This window comes from Hypanus sabinus, chromosome 20, assembly GCF_030144855.1.
Source record: "Hypanus sabinus isolate sHypSab1 chromosome 20, sHypSab1.hap1, whole genome shotgun sequence".
Taxonomy (NCBI): Eukaryota; Metazoa; Chordata; class Chondrichthyes; order Myliobatiformes; family Dasyatidae; genus Hypanus; species Hypanus sabinus.
Window position 1 is genome coordinate 874,563 of NC_082725.1, and position 15,932 is coordinate 890,494.

Genomic DNA, 15,932 nt, shown 5'->3' on the forward strand with positions numbered 1-15,932 from the left:
AAATGCTGAAGGAACTCTACAGGTCAGACAGCACTTATGGAAAAGAATAAACAATAGACATTTCGGGCCAAAACCCTTTATCAAATCAGTTTCTTGTCTCAGTCTGAAACACCAACGGTTTATATCATTCAATGGATGCTACAGTATACCCAACACATGTATTTATACTAAGTCGAATCAAAGGTGGTGATGAATCAGCATACAAGAGAGATTGAAAATTTGGCAGAGTGGTGCCACAACCTCTCACTGAATGTCTGCAAGACCAAGGAGCTGATTACTAACTTTGAGGAAGAAACTGGAGGTCCACGAATTGGTCCTCATCCGCAGGTGGGGGCAAAAAAAAAGGTGGAGAGGATCTGCAACCTTAAATCCCTCACAGTTATTTCAGTGGACCTTGGGGACCAGGTCTCGTTAAGTGTAACCTCGAAGAAAGTACTACAGCACCTCAACTTTCTCAATAGTTTTTGAAGATTCAGCATGACTATAGATGTGTGGTGGAGAGTATATTGACTGGCTGCATCCCAGCCTAGTATGGGAACACCAATACATTTGAATGGACTGTCCTACAAAAAGTAGCAGACAGTCCAGTCCATCATGGGTAAAACCCTGCCCACCACTGAACACAACTGCATGGAAAGCAGCATCCATCATTAGTGACCCCACCATCAGCTCATGCTCTTCTCACTGCTGCCATCGGGAAGGTGGTACTGGATCCTCATAATTCATACCATCAGGTTCAGGAACAGTTATTACCCCTCAACTATCAGGCTCTTGAACCAGAGGGGACAACTCCACTTGTCCCATCACCAAAATGATCCCACAACTTAAGGACTCAATTTCAAGGACTCTTCATTTCATGTTCTCAATATTTATTGCTTATTTATCATTTTTTCTTTATTTTTGTATTTGCATCGTTTGTAATCTTTTGCACACTGGTTGTCCATCCTTCTGGTACAATCTTTGACATTCTGGCTAACTATAAACCTGTAAAGGGTGTAGACCAGGGGTTCCCAACCTTTTTTTTAATGCCATGGATCCCTACCTTTAACCAAGAGGTCTGTGAACCCCAGGATTAGAGGTTTGCTATTACCAATGCAAAATATTCTTTTGTTTTTACCTCTACATGGCCAATATCTTTTTTTGTTTTTAAATATAATGCCTTCTTATTGAGAATTCCCCCCAGAGGAAAACCAAGTCATTATTTTATTATTGTATTTCTCCTTAAAAAGTCATGTTTGACACTTTCAGCTGCCTCTTAACTTTCCCTGTAACTCATCCACAATATAAAGCTTAACCTCAGTCCTTTAAATCTACATTTCTTCTCAGTACAATATACTTTTTTTGGGGGCGTTTTTTTTTGGGGGCGTTTTAGGCTCCTTTTGGGAGAATGAAGTGATTTATACTAAAGCCCTTAAGATAAAGGTCAGTATTTTAATGATTTTTTTTGTATATATTTTCCATTCACAAGTACACTAACTTCAGTGATTAATGTATTTAAACTTCAGAACTGTGAGCGCGAGAGACTTCAGGACCATGGATGTTACTGAATTGTAAAGGATGTTATGACCTGCTGGACAAGTCTTACAGAAATGTCAAAGCAGTAACCTCAGCTGTACAGATAAAGTTGCTAGAAACAGCTAGAAGTTAGACCTCGGAAAAAACATGAATGTTGTATTCTAGAACATATTGTGTAATAATGCTCTTTTAGGAGTTACAATACAAGTACAACTTCAGGTTTTAGTTATGATTATCTCTTTCAGGTATCTGTACAATGATTTTATGCCTTCAGAAAGTTATCTATATTCTACATTACAAAAATGGTTCTTCAAAGGTTTAAAGTCATTGAAAAATTCAAATATGGACTGCATAAATTTTCTAAGACCTTAACATCAGTAGAAAATCGAACAATACAAGTCCTAACTTGGCATGTCTCTCTCTAGATTGTGGTCTTCCCAGGGATGTTCCCTCCCTAGCTCACAATTAAAGAATTCTTTCAGACAACAAATGCACATCTTTCTCAGGTATGCTGTTTAAATTTGAGAAGTTTTCCAATTTTCCAATTACAAAAAGGGCATGTTAATTCCTTAGTAATTAAAATAAACTGCATTTAACCATTACCATTCAACCAGCACATTCAAGTAAATGCAGTCAACAGCCCCACTCATCCAGATGCTTGGGAAAGCATCAGGTTCATCATGCAAGTTAGATTTCTCCAATTTTATCCAGAGAAGCTTAGAAAGTATCACAATGTGACTCAGTGTCCATGGTTTAGGGAGATAGGAAAGAAACCCAGCATTCAAGACATGCCCTTTTCTCACTGCTACCATCAGGTGGGCAGTACAGAAGCCTGAAGGCACGTACTCAGCAATTCAGGAACAGCTTCTTCCCTTCTGCCATCCGAATCCTAAATGGACATTGAACCCTTGAACACTACCTCACTTTTTTAATATATTACTGTTTTTTTTGCAAAATTGTTAATCTATTCAATTTACATATACTATAATTGATTGACTTATAATTTTTTTCTATATTATGTATTGCATTGAACTACTACTGCTAAGTTAACAAATTTCATGACACATGCCAGCAATAATAAACTTGATTGTGAAACCCAAATCCAAACATGATTAAGTGAACCCTTCAAATGGAGAAGGGAGCAAAAATCAAGAGCGTTAATTGGTCAATCAACACTTACACAAGAAAATGCTGATTGTCCAGCAAAACCATATCCTAGCCTGGTTAATTGCTCAGGGGGGAAAAAATTCATCCAAATCTCCAAGTCTTGCACATAAATGTTAACAAAAATTGACACCAAACCAAAAGGAATTGGTATTCTTCATCTGAGGTTGGTAAAGGAACTTTTCAATAAAGCAATAAGGGGTTGAGAGAGTGAAACTTGGGGACCAATGGACAAAATTTTCAGTAGAAAGACAAACATGGCAGATTGAAGAGTTCCAAGCATCAATGAAAAGTTGCTGTCAACTTTATTTTTTGCTTAACAAATTTAGCTTTTAGTTAATTGATTTCAAAAGCTTAAAACAATTTTAACTCAAATTTAATGCCATATTAACACGATTGTCTTTCAGAAAAGACCATACATTTGACCAACAGTAGAAAATATTGTCAAATCCTTCTAAAATTTAAATATTCACTTAAATTCTAATTAAAGTTTGGAAATTAAAAATCCTGAAATTATTCATTAGCTCAATCATTTCAGTTCAGCTGCTGTTTCTCTCCCTCAATTGCAGCTGTTACTATTGGAGTCACTTACACAGCAACTCAAGAATAGATTTAGACCAACATTCCCTCAAAATGACTTCTGTAAATCTATAATGGGGATGGAAAGGATAGGGTAATACACAAGTGGTCAGTGCAGACAAAGAAAATATCCATTTCACATAATTCAACATTTGGTCAGAAGTCCAAATCATTTTCGGTGATGCATTAGAGAATACAACATTCACACTGATGTCATTGTGTCTATACATATTTACACATATATTGCACACATTACACATACAATACATATACATTTAAGTATATTTTAGATCACTGTTGCACTATTTAAGATTTGCAAAGTCCTAACAAGTGATTTCACTGCCTGCCATTTGAGTTACTCATGTGAGCTAAAACTTATTACTTTTTCCTGATGGTTTTGGTTGAACACTGAAGATTTCCACCTCAAAAGTTTCAATGAATAGAACAATTTAAAATGGATACATGGTAAAAATGTCCAACTGTTTCAGTTTATCATTCAATTGTCATGCAAGATTGGTGCAATGTAGAGATTTACACTGATGGAAACATTTATAGAAAATTTGTAAGAAACACCAACTTTGAAAAGTTGATACATTTAGGCTTTAATCTGCAGTCGATTATGTTTACATAACTACCAAAAACTTTAAAAATATTAAATCAGCCAACGCAACTGACAAATTTCAGTTTCACTCTCCAACCCCTTATTGCTTTGTGACAGATCAATTATAAAAAAAATGCAAATGTGATTTGCGTCCGTTCCTTTGTGATATTATTTCTAATCATTTGAATCCCCAACTAGACCTTCAATTCTGCACTTACATACTTGGACAAATGCCAATATTTTATTCTCATCCAACAGAAAAAAGGCAAAACTATGCTAAGAAATTGTATTTCTCTAATCTGTGACTTCTGATTTTAAACAAAAGGTTAGATTGAGATAATCAAATCGTTTTAATCTTAGACAAGGCTAATGAAATTACTGTACATAAAATACATAATCACAAGTTTAAGAACATGTGAATTGTAGGAATTTCAATACTAAATGCCTTTAACGATACTTCATAATTGTAAATAATTTAAAAACAAATGTGGTATGTCTTACTAAAATCATTCCATTTACAGCTCTAACTGAATCTCAGGGTAGTGTATGGTGACATACATGTACTTTGATAACAAAATTACTTTGAACTTTAATTTCCAAATTTAATGTTTTCCCAATTTACACAACTCCAGAAACTTATCACTTTAATTTTAGAAATGCTAAAGCCATTATCATGTTTCAAATTAACCAGTTCAGCAAACACTGTATATAGATTTCTGGGTGCGTGTGTGTATGGGTGGGGGGGGGGGGGGGGAGGCAGGCAGGGAGGAGAAGAGATAGAACCAGACCAACTTCAAATAGATCAGAACTTTAATCAAGACAGCTATAAAACCAAACTTAAGCAAAGTTAAATTTTTAAAATGTTCACTCAACAATATCCTGGTTGGCTGTGAAATTTCTATTATGCAACATTCTATTTGATTAAAATGTTACACAAGGTATTTCATTAGAAATGTGCACATATGCTTTTATTATCTGGTGTCACACTAGAATATCACTGTATAGAAAAGACTTCCAAATTGGAATTCAATAGTTATATTTCAATATCATATGATTTAATATTAAAATCCAGCATTTAATATGCAAGCCACATTATTGGGCAAGTGATCTATTTGATATTTCTTACATGTAATGACTCTTAAGTTCTACTACCCTAAAATAGCCATTTTGAAAAAAACATTACAACAGGTATAGTTCTAGGGAAACAGAGGTAATTGGGCATTTTAATTTGATTTAATATTTAATAGTGCACCATTTTCCACAATTCAGAATGCAATCATTGACATCTTTTATTTCTGAAATAGAAAAACTAATTGCATGCTATGCATATCTAATCACTTAAACTTGAACCCAATTTTCTATGCATCTAGAAAAGGCAGATGATTGTGATTTGGTGGTAGTTTGTAAGAAAATCTCCATATCTGGTTTGTAACTGTAGATTTTAATATGACAATTAACAATTGCAAAAATGTTTAATTGCAGTCAATTACTCATTCTTACAATGCCACCAGGGCTCCAACAGATATTCACAACTTCAAAACACACTGTAGATTGTTTACATCTGCTTTCTGCTAAAAAAAATACAAAGATCTCTGTACACCACTACCTTCAACCTTGAATGAAAGTGGAGTTGAATTTAAAGTTCCATCCCAAACAAATACATTTTACAATGTAGTCATTATGTACGTATCATGACAACACTGACTTTAATAAAATATTAGGACATTTGACAAAATAAGGAGTGACTAGAATAAAAGTTTAGACCACATATAAACTCTAAAGAAACATTATTGTAGTTAGAAGATTCAGGAACCTGATCTAATTTCTGTTGCATCAACCTCCAAAATAATTTTGATCTAGTTGATTCCAAACATGTTTGATTACAACTACACTGAGAAATGTATGATTCACACTTAAAAATGACACCTTGAAGTAGATTTCATTGTTTAACTGATTTCTCTCTTTAAAAAACAAAGAATGTTTAATTTTTTTAAAAAGTGAAATAAGACACAGATTGAAAGAAAATGTACAGAGAACCAATAAGAAAAACAATGTCAAAATACAAATGAAGAGCTGTTATACAATTGAAGTTACTATACTGAGGTAATTTGGCAGATCTCACGAGTCATCCTTCTAGTATTTAACAAACTGCTGTTGCAAAGAAATACCAGAATAAAGACAAATCTACCAGACTTGGTCTTCACAAACTTTCACTGATTTTTGTGCATTTGTCCATAAAACCATTTAGACATTTTTTTTAAATCAAATGACAAAGGGAAAACTATTCTACAATTTTAACCTTAATACTTTCTAAAAAGCTAATAGCTGTAAGGAAGCCACTAACTTCCATTCCCTGCAATCGTATTTGCCAAACATAATCCGGCCACCTTGTATGTAATGGCTGCCCCTTTACTGACTGGGGTCAGAGGTCAAGGAGGAAGTAACCCTAGGCAGAATAAAGAACAGCCACTTCACAGCCATTTCTCATTACCTTATGGGCACAGCAAATCAATTTGGGCCTCACTTCACTCAGCAAGATGCACACAAAGAAAGTGCTTTTTTGTTTGAAGAAAACGTAACATTTTTCCCCCCAAAAAAAGGTAGCATTATTTAACAGGAAATACTTTGCTTACTTATAGCTGTATGAAGTATGGTGTCAAAATCTGAACATACATTCTAACCCCAGGTGGCAAGTGTCAGATCACCCATCCCCCCCCCAAACTGAACTGTCCAATACAGCCTGTGTGCATAATCAGCCTGAGAACATGTACACTACCCCACCATAGACCAGCTGCTGTGATATCACAGCAAGGCTACAAACATCAATGTCAGAGTTTGAACACAAGTATGAGCAGAATCTTAGTCACAATTGGGAATTCATTAAAAGCTAAATGATTATATTCAAATTATTTTCTATGATCTATTCCACCAATAGATGATCCTAAATTACTGGGGAATAAATTTACATACTGACTTGGAGATTTGTTGTGTATTTTGTGAACTAAAAGCACATATTCAAACACAAGGTCTGAAGCCATCTTACAAATTTTACCATCCCCCATTACAAATTCTCCAACCTTCTACCAAGCAAGATTTAGCCAATCTCTCTCTCTTCCCCCCACCCCTCTCTCTCTGTCTTTCACTGTTAACACTTCACTAAGTGCTCTACTGCACCATATTCCCAACCTGCCTTTCACAGCAGGTACAAAGGTCGCTTTTGCAATGGTGGGTGTACCCACGTCAATTCTGAACGTTCCAACGCAAGCTGGAATGCAGTGACTGCTGGGCCCAAGAATTTCACTTTGAATAACAAATCAAGCAAACTTTGCCCCGATTGGTCCTCTGGCCCCAAACACAATTTTATGGCAACCCTAACTGACACCACCTCTTGACCTCTCTTTACGTGAGGAGGATGTGGATTAGCAGTACCCCTTGCATTTGACTCCCAAGCCTCAGGCAAAGAGAGCTGAATGAGAGAGGCTCCTTACTGCCCAGCCGTGCACATCAAGTCACCAGAGAGAAAAAAAACTAGATAATTCAAAATGAGTTTCCAAGCTTGAAAATGAAAATATGCAGAACTCTGGCGTTTGGATAAATCTACACATTGTGCATTGATGAAAACTGAGCAGGAAGACCAGGGTGAAAGAGTTGCATATGCCATATGTTGGTCTGTTATTAGTAAAGCAAGCTTTTTCCATTTGAAATCACTACCATTCCACACCCCCTCCCAAAAAGTTACATTTTAAATAAGGTATTATACAAAAAAAACTTAAAGGTTATGTTCACCAAATCCAGTCCTTCAGACCAAAGTGAATATTTGTATAGGAAAGGCTTTATGTACAGCTCGCAGGATTCACATACCAGCAGACTGGGTGGGCTTCTATACGGGTACATAAGCATGATTCCAAAAACTGTAGAAGCAATGTTACTAAATAAAGCAAAGTAACTGATCAACCTTTTTCCACACATTACAACAGCCAAATATTCGGCTGAATTGCATTTAAAGAAAAAGGAACTAAAACACAAAACTTGCTTTTGTTTTATGAAAATATTTGAGCAAAAAAACCCCAAAACTGTTTAAGATTTAAAAAAACAATGGCTAGAATTCTCTAAATCTACAAAATACCTTATGGTATAAAAAAAACCTACTTCAGAAAAAACTGAACCATTGAAAATAAAATATTGTTAGAACCAAGAAAAAAATGCTTCAGAACTCAACTTTACACTTTTTGAAAATCTGCATTTAAAAATGCAAATAAACACAATTTTATATAGAAATTTACCTAGCATTTCAAAAGGGTTCCACTCAGAAGCCCCCCCCATTACCCTTAATTACTTATACAGAACAAAGTCATTTTACAGATCAATTTCAAACCACTTCTGAAAGACACCAATTAGATTGCCCACTGCAAAACTCATTTGGATTAAGAATTTTATATCCTTCATGTTGTTTTTCATAGATGACAATACATACTCATGAGAAAATACTGCTGTTAATTCCACATCCCCACAGCAAGTTAGAGGGTGCCCCCTCCTTTTCACCACGGGGAGGATTAAAAGCTATACATTGGCCCCCAAACCAAATATCCCAGGGAGCTGTTTATGCAGAATGCAAGATGGCAGCCAGAACCAAGTTGTTCTTTTTCAATAACAGATTGTACTGCCCAATGTATACTTCCAAACATGTAAAGAAAATTTTATGTCCAGAGGGGTTGGATATTAATCTACCTCTCAATTTATAATGCTAGTATCACAGTTCTCTTTTAATACAAGATGACTCAATCAGTAGCAAGCTTTTTTTTAAAAAAAAGAATCTTCACATCAAGGCTGGCTGTGTACAAAAATCTCAATTTCTTTAGAGTGGGAAGACACCCCAATTGCATCCCTTAATTTGCACTGCAGGTTGGTATGAAACACAAATGATATTTACATCATATCTGATCAAATCATTTCCAATTAAATTCCACACAAAAGGAACAAAACCACAACTGAATCTCAAACTCAGCACACCATGTTTCAAATGTTCTAAATGTTAGGATTACTCACTTTCTGACAAAATCAATTGTAATTTACAAAGAAATATAGTTTTCTAATCTAGATTATAAAGGATGTAAAAAGGCAAAAATTCAGCACAAGTTACAAGATCACCAATTGAGCCTCATTCTCAAATCTAGTTAACCATGAAACATTTTTAAACTCCCTACTGTAATTGATAATTTAAATGACTTAAAAAATGTGAACAAAATACATATTTTCTAAAGATTTACAATGAGACCCCAGATTATAGTAAAAGCTACAAGTGAAATTGGTCCATATATACCAGGTTAATTTCTGTACAAAGAACCAACCCATTCACTAAAATTATCAGTTGCAACCAGTTTTACCTTTGAACAAGTTACACAAACTTGTTCAGGAACATGGAAAGTCTCACAAGAAACAGCTTTCACTTAGAACAGATTTAAATAATGTACCAAAAAGTTAATAATAAATTACAAAATAAAATAAGCACATTTTACAAATGGTCTTAAATATTAAATTTGCACCGTTTTAGATTCAAGCCCAATTTAATTGTTTACATGCTTTGCAATAAAAACAGACATGATGATTTAGTCATATCTGCTCTAATTATTAAATACTGAATCCATGGAAGGCAAAGAGTGTCAATTGAAATTGAACAATTATGGGAGCAAAAGGTGTTCTCAAAAGGCTTCTCCAACTATAAACACTTCATCATCAATTTGCAACTATAAAAGCATTTTCAGCAACAACAACTCAGCATTCGGCACAAATGACCATGTTACCCATGCTCAGAAAATGGTTAATTATCATGAAAAGTGGGAAGATTTGTTCTTAATTAATATTCTCAAAAACGTATTCCATTTTCAGGCATAATTTAAAAATGCATATGTTGATTGTGGAAAACATCATACCTCGAATAATAAAACTCTTATATGGAAACAAGTATCCCACCAAATAATTCAACTTTTAGAGGAACACAAAATGGCAAGACAAAAAATTCTACTAGCCATTTTAATTCTCTAACTTGTAACAACCTATCCAAAATATTACACACATTCTATTTTGGGATGGGCAAAATTTGAATTCAAGATTGAAGAACAATTGACATTTAGTTTCAACTTTAATCACAACCCAATTTATGTCTTTTTATAATAGCAGTAGCATTCCATTTTAATAAATTGTATTACACTGTATGTGTGGGAAACATCTACACATTTGCAGCCGTTTTTGAAACAGATTCAGATACGTTTCTGTACAACAAAGGTTTTAATTTTAATGGTCTTGGAATTTTCCTCTCTTGGGTTGACAACTCCTGAAGTGCCAAAAGCATCTTAGCATTTCCAGCTGAACCACGAACTTTTTAAAAAACTACTGCGTCAGGTCCAACAGTTTAAGGTAAAGCTCCTTGAATCTTCCGAACCAAAATTAAAGGAGTTGAATTAAACTCTAACATAAATTAAGTAAGATTATAAACAAAATGCATCACCCCAAAAAAGCCAATAAGCAAATTCAAAAAGGCAATTGATGTTCCTTTAAAATGCACGAAACTCACATCAATTGGGGTTTGGATAACATTTAGTTCAAAACAGACAGATCCGTGCGTTTTATTTTAATTTGGACAGACAAATCAAGATAAGTTCATCCGTTTACCTTTGTCGTTTAGGAACGGAGTGCTCCACTTCAATAGATTTCCCATGCAGCTCCACTTTACCTACGGAAATACACAAAATACGAGTGTTTATTAAACTACAGCGAGTTCAGCATTTTAAAAATTGTCCGGTTGTTTTAAGTGCGTTTATCTAAGCGCGTGATTCTGATCAACTTCCTAGGTAGTTACTAATCCTCCGAATCAGTTTAACAGCAGGAATTCGAATACAAGCGCGAAGAGTTTAAACAAGTACATTAGAAAAAGTCGTGCACTCAATTGTTCTGTATTCTCATCTGCAGCCATGTTTCTAGTGGCCGACTGCTAAAGGACACTTTTGGGACTCAGCATGGCCGACTGGAAACCAATTCGCGCTGTCAGATGCAATAAACGAAAATAAACTTGATCCTTGGTCGTTTCTGGCGCAATTACTTTTTATTTGTCTTAATTTTTTCTTTAAAAAAATAAAATATAGAGGCAGAAGTACGCGTTCCCTTCCTGGGTGCGCATTGATTTGAATGGAGCCTCCGAGCTGCCGCCAGGATCGTTAAAGGCCTACAACACTATCACTTGCCCATTTTAAGTACTTACACAAAAAAAATCTCAACTCTATTAGTTTAATAAATAAAAGATAACGCATTCTACACAGTATTGATCTCTACTTAGCTCCCTCCAAACCTATAAAACGCTACTATACTTTATAAACAGTGGTTAAAAAAAGACCGCGTGCCGCTGCGAAAGAATGGAATGGGGTCTAACAATTAGGGTTGTAAATTTTTTAAATTGAAGCAAGGAGAGTTTGTTGTCTCTTCCGTTGATGCCTGGGCAAGTGCGGGGTACGCGCGTGCTCTGGGAAGTTATTTTTTCAAGTGCTCAATAGCTCAGAGTTTCTGCTAAACCAAGACACAAGGCCTTTCAACAAACCCAGGTTACGGCCAGGTTGGTCGTTACACACGAGGTTGGATGGATGTATTTGAGATTAAACTGCTTACCTGACAGGGTATCTATAGCCTTCATAGCACAGTTATCATCTGGGCAGTCGACAAATGCATAGCCAGTTTTGACGAGGAATTGTCCAGAGAAGGGAATCTTCCATTCTCTGAAGAGACTTTCTAAGTCTACAGTGGTAACGTTCTCGGTGAGATTCCCAATATACAGCTTATTCATGTTGCAGAAACTGCAAAAGATCTTTCCTTCTTTTATCTTCCCCTTTGGAGAAACAGTCGGTCGAATTAAATATAAAACTGAGGAAGGATAAGTCCTCAAAAGAAATAAAAATAAATTCCCAGAACAAATAGTTGTGTTAACAGTCCAGGATGGCGGGCCGCGGAGAGAGGGAAAAAAACTATTTTTTGTCTTCCCCCAAAACCCCTTTCGCAAACAGGCTGTGAAAATGTCACACTACGTTACTCTAAGCACCGCCTCTAAATAAAATGCGGCTCTAAAAAATTCCCTGAAAATTCGGACTGAATGGGCCACGTGGTCAAACTACACATCAACTCTTCACGTGAGGAATGCCAGCTATTCAGTTCTCCTCGGGAAGGGAGGGGTGTGGGGCAGAGGGGATAAATGTCCCGATTGTACAATAACATTTGTGAGATTGTTAATCGCTGCGTTTTCCCCTTCGGTTTCCTTGTATGCGCCTTCTCATTCGTACGTAGCCCCGACTCTTGCACCCTATCAAGCCGCTTCAGCCTCGCTACCAATTGAGCGAGTTTTTTTCACCCAAGCCTGTAGGTTTCATTCATTGGTTTAAATCACTCTGCCGTGTACTAGAATGATGGCGCGAAAACTGGCCCGGCTGCTGCGCTCCCTCGGTGCGGTGGCCTGCGATCCCCTCCCAGTGATTTGCCACGAGGAGGGGAGGGGGCTGCTGTTTGGATAGGCATGGGGGGGGGGGGGGGGAGGAAAGTGCAATTTCGCGGTGATCTCAGCCTCGTGTCTTCCCTCTGAATTACATTACCCACTTTTGAAAGGACACCTCGTTCAGAAGATGCCTAGCCCGTCGCCACCAAAACGGAAACCTTGCAATGGCTGCATTCTAATAAACGAGACGTAACTACTTTATATTTTGAAGCTTTTCCCCTCTTTGTATTCGCTTCGTCTTCTAACCCCAATTTATTAGTTACTGATTAGAACCACGAGAAGATGATTGTAGGATCGCATCGAAATATTGGTTGGATTTAGATTTTTTTCCAAATATGAAAATTGGGGTGGTGCAGTCTGGTCGTCGTTTCCATTGTAAAATTGGAACTAAAGGTGTTTGAATTTTTAGTGGTTGTTGCGATTTTAATATTTTAGCATAAGTATTACAATAAATACTGAAATTGATCAAATCTGAAACAAATTGTGTCAAAACGTTGTGTATTTTAAACGGACCTTTTTCGTTTTGAGAAAGGTCAGAAATGGTAAATCTCAAATCGCATTGTTGAATTTTAGTGTCAGAGCCGTTCAGAATGAACGAACGGAAGAAATTCGACATCCGAAATCGAACCCGCGTGGGATTTTTTTTATGATGTCGTTGGTAGGCGCGACTTTGAGAAATTCGGTTTCTACCGATTTAAAACTTGTTTAAAGCAAGGTCGCCGTTTGGTGAAAAAGATGCGGATCTCCCTCTCCGGAGATGGAACCCTCCGAAAATTAGAAAGTAATTGTCAATTTTATTTTTATTTTTAACCTTTAAATTGTTTCACGTGAATACAGCTGTCTGCTTTACTGGCCCAGATAGCGCGGAACGCCCTATCTAGCGCCTACCACGTTTTTTTATCCTTAAAATTAACCTAAAAAATGCAATTAAATTGCGTTAATGACTGCCAATTTTTTTGTTTCGATCGTATATGATACTCTTTCTTATTGTTACGTCCTTCTCTGGAAAATTATAGCAATCTTCATAAAGTTTATATATTTATCGATTCATAGTGAAAGACGAATACTTTTTATTTAAATAGTATGGTATTATTAAACTATGAAAGAAGACTTGTCTAATTGTTTGTGCCCTTCATGCTTTCCAGATTTGGAGTAGTTAGGAACAATTGTTAATCTCTGATTCAGTTGCAAGTCTATGTAATTCTGTACTTTTGGGCACTCCATTCCTGTACAGGGTAACAAAGTAACCTGCCTGTTGAAAGGACAAAGAAAACTGTCCATGGAACTAATAAAGTATGGAAATACCAATTACCAATTTAATTTGGTTAAGGTTAATTGATCACTTCAAATACTAGAACTCCAGTATATAGGAACATCAAAACTGGAGATTGTGGGTGGAAATTATAACTTTAGGTCCAATGCTATTTTTAAAAACTTAATTTCAGTAGGATCTCCTGGAATAAAAGCAATGTAGAGAGAATAATATTCAAGATCTAACATTGAGGAAACTTATTTTATGGTACAATTAGAGGACAAAATCAAATTTGCAACAAATCTTAGGATTTTTTTTGGTTATTCATTATCACTGACTACCTTAGAATTGGTTTTAAAACTCAAAAGTGCCAACAGTGTTCATTTAGAAGTTATCAAAAATTGGTCTCAAACCTATATCCTTAAAAGCATGTTGTTTTAATTCAGATATTGGGTTTGTGACAAAGAAAAATGTTAACTCCTTTTGTAGCTAAAGATCTGTTTGAACTTTATATACCTCACTGTTTTAATGTAAAACAAATACAATTTTTTTCTGACTAACAAAATCATAATTAAGTTTGAAAAACATGTATTTGTGCAACTTTAGGTGGTGAGATGGAACTAGTCAACTAACTTGTATTTGTATAGCTTTTAAAACTTTATTTGATTTTTCAGAGTATTTTAAAATAAAAAAATTAAAACTCGTATGCCTATTTTACCTTAGAATTTATAACTTTCATGACAGTTGTTCTACTTTATTATAATCCTTGCTAAAAGAACAATTATTTGAAATCTTAAAATGTTTTAAATGTTGGGTGAAACCATCTTTGCATAAACACAAACAATGAAGTGGAGGTTAAACCTGATCCAATAAGTTGACTTCTCTGAACTAGTTAAATACCATGTTCTTGTGAAAAAGAAATTGATTTTTTTTTAGTATTCCAAGTTATTTTGGATAGTGAATTTAAATAATTGATTTATATTAAAGTGACTTTGATAGCCAAAAATTATTTTTTAATCTACACATACAGTTTTATCATAACACATTGTTCAACATATTTTTAAATTAGAAAATTCTTTTAAAAATTTGAAACTTAGTTAAGCATTTGTAAAAGTTGCACAATTTTATATGGAACAATAAGTTTGAGGATTATTTTGATAATCAAAGACCAAGTGTGTTGTGTTCTTTGATATTAAATCTAAGACAAATATTTTTCTGTTTTAATGAAGAACATTCAGAATGTGATGGAAATGCTTGCATAATTCCAGTGACACCTGGATTTGCAAACAGAGTGCAATTTGCCCATAGAAAATGAGGTATCTTGATTTGGGTCTGGACAGACAGCTTAAAACTATATGTGGTTGGGCTAAATAAATGAGAGTTAATTCTAAGTAGGATTGGAGATGGATTTTTTAACAAGTCTACCTATACAAGGTATTAGATTTTTTTCCCTTTGAGTCTGCTTTAAATAAAATTGATTATTTTGTTCAGCATGGCATTTGATTACCTTCATCTTTAATGATAAGTTGTGGAACTATCAGAATAACTGCACTGATATCTCTGCAATTGTTCTCAGAACTTCAGAATTATTGAATTATGTACAAGAATGGATTCTGGGAATCATCCATTCTGTATTCTGCAGCTTTCTATAGAAGTTAATTATATTTGCTGTTGATGCATGTGAACTTTAAGATCAATAGTGGAATCAATTTATCTATCTGTTGCATTTTATACTGAAAGCAACATGTATATAAGATCAATTATCATGAGTACTGTGTTCGTTAAGAGAAAATCCACACTATTGCTGCAAAACAACAATTTTCATAAATTGTCAATAATAGACCTGTTTCTGATGATGAATGTTTTATGTCTGTAAACAATTGTTACTATATATATTTACTTGGATGCAAATGTATTCTTTCAGTATCATGTTCTAAGCTTTTAACATTAACTTTACATATTAGTTATATAAAACATAACCAGAATGAAGTAGTATGGTTTAAATAATTGCAAATCATTCCCAAATTGGTAAATTCAAAGACTGGAGAAATCTTATACATTATTAAAGTATTGCAACATAATAAACCCATTTAGCTCTTCTAGGAAATATAAACCTTTATGCACTTTGATACAATTGGAATGGTGTAGTAAAGGGCATTTGATGTTAGTGGTGGTAAATGACAATTGTCTTAGTCTGGAGAGCATAACTTGCTATTAACATTCTGTCTTTCAAAGCCACCATTCAACTTCAATTACAGATTGTGTTTTGACTAACTTTAATTCTATTAATT

The 15,932-nt window shown here is 35.0% G+C and overlaps 1 protein-coding gene across 1 annotated transcript in view; it reads right to left on the minus strand.

Moving 5' to 3' along the window:
* The window catches only part of LOC132378218 (insulin-like growth factor 2 mRNA-binding protein 3-B), a 180,902-nt gene extending 168,921 nt beyond the window's left edge, over positions 1-11,981 (minus strand). Inside the window, exons 1-2 of the mRNA XM_059944929.1 lie at positions 11,516-11,981; positions 10,529-10,589 (exon numbers count right to left, since the gene is read on the minus strand). Coding sequence (XP_059800912.1) covers positions 10,529-10,589; positions 11,516-11,690 — 236 coding nt within the window. The 5' untranslated portion in view covers positions 11,691-11,981. The remainder of the gene's footprint in view (positions 1-10,528; positions 10,590-11,515) is intronic.
* Between the last annotated feature and the right edge of the window lie 3,951 nt (positions 11,982-15,932).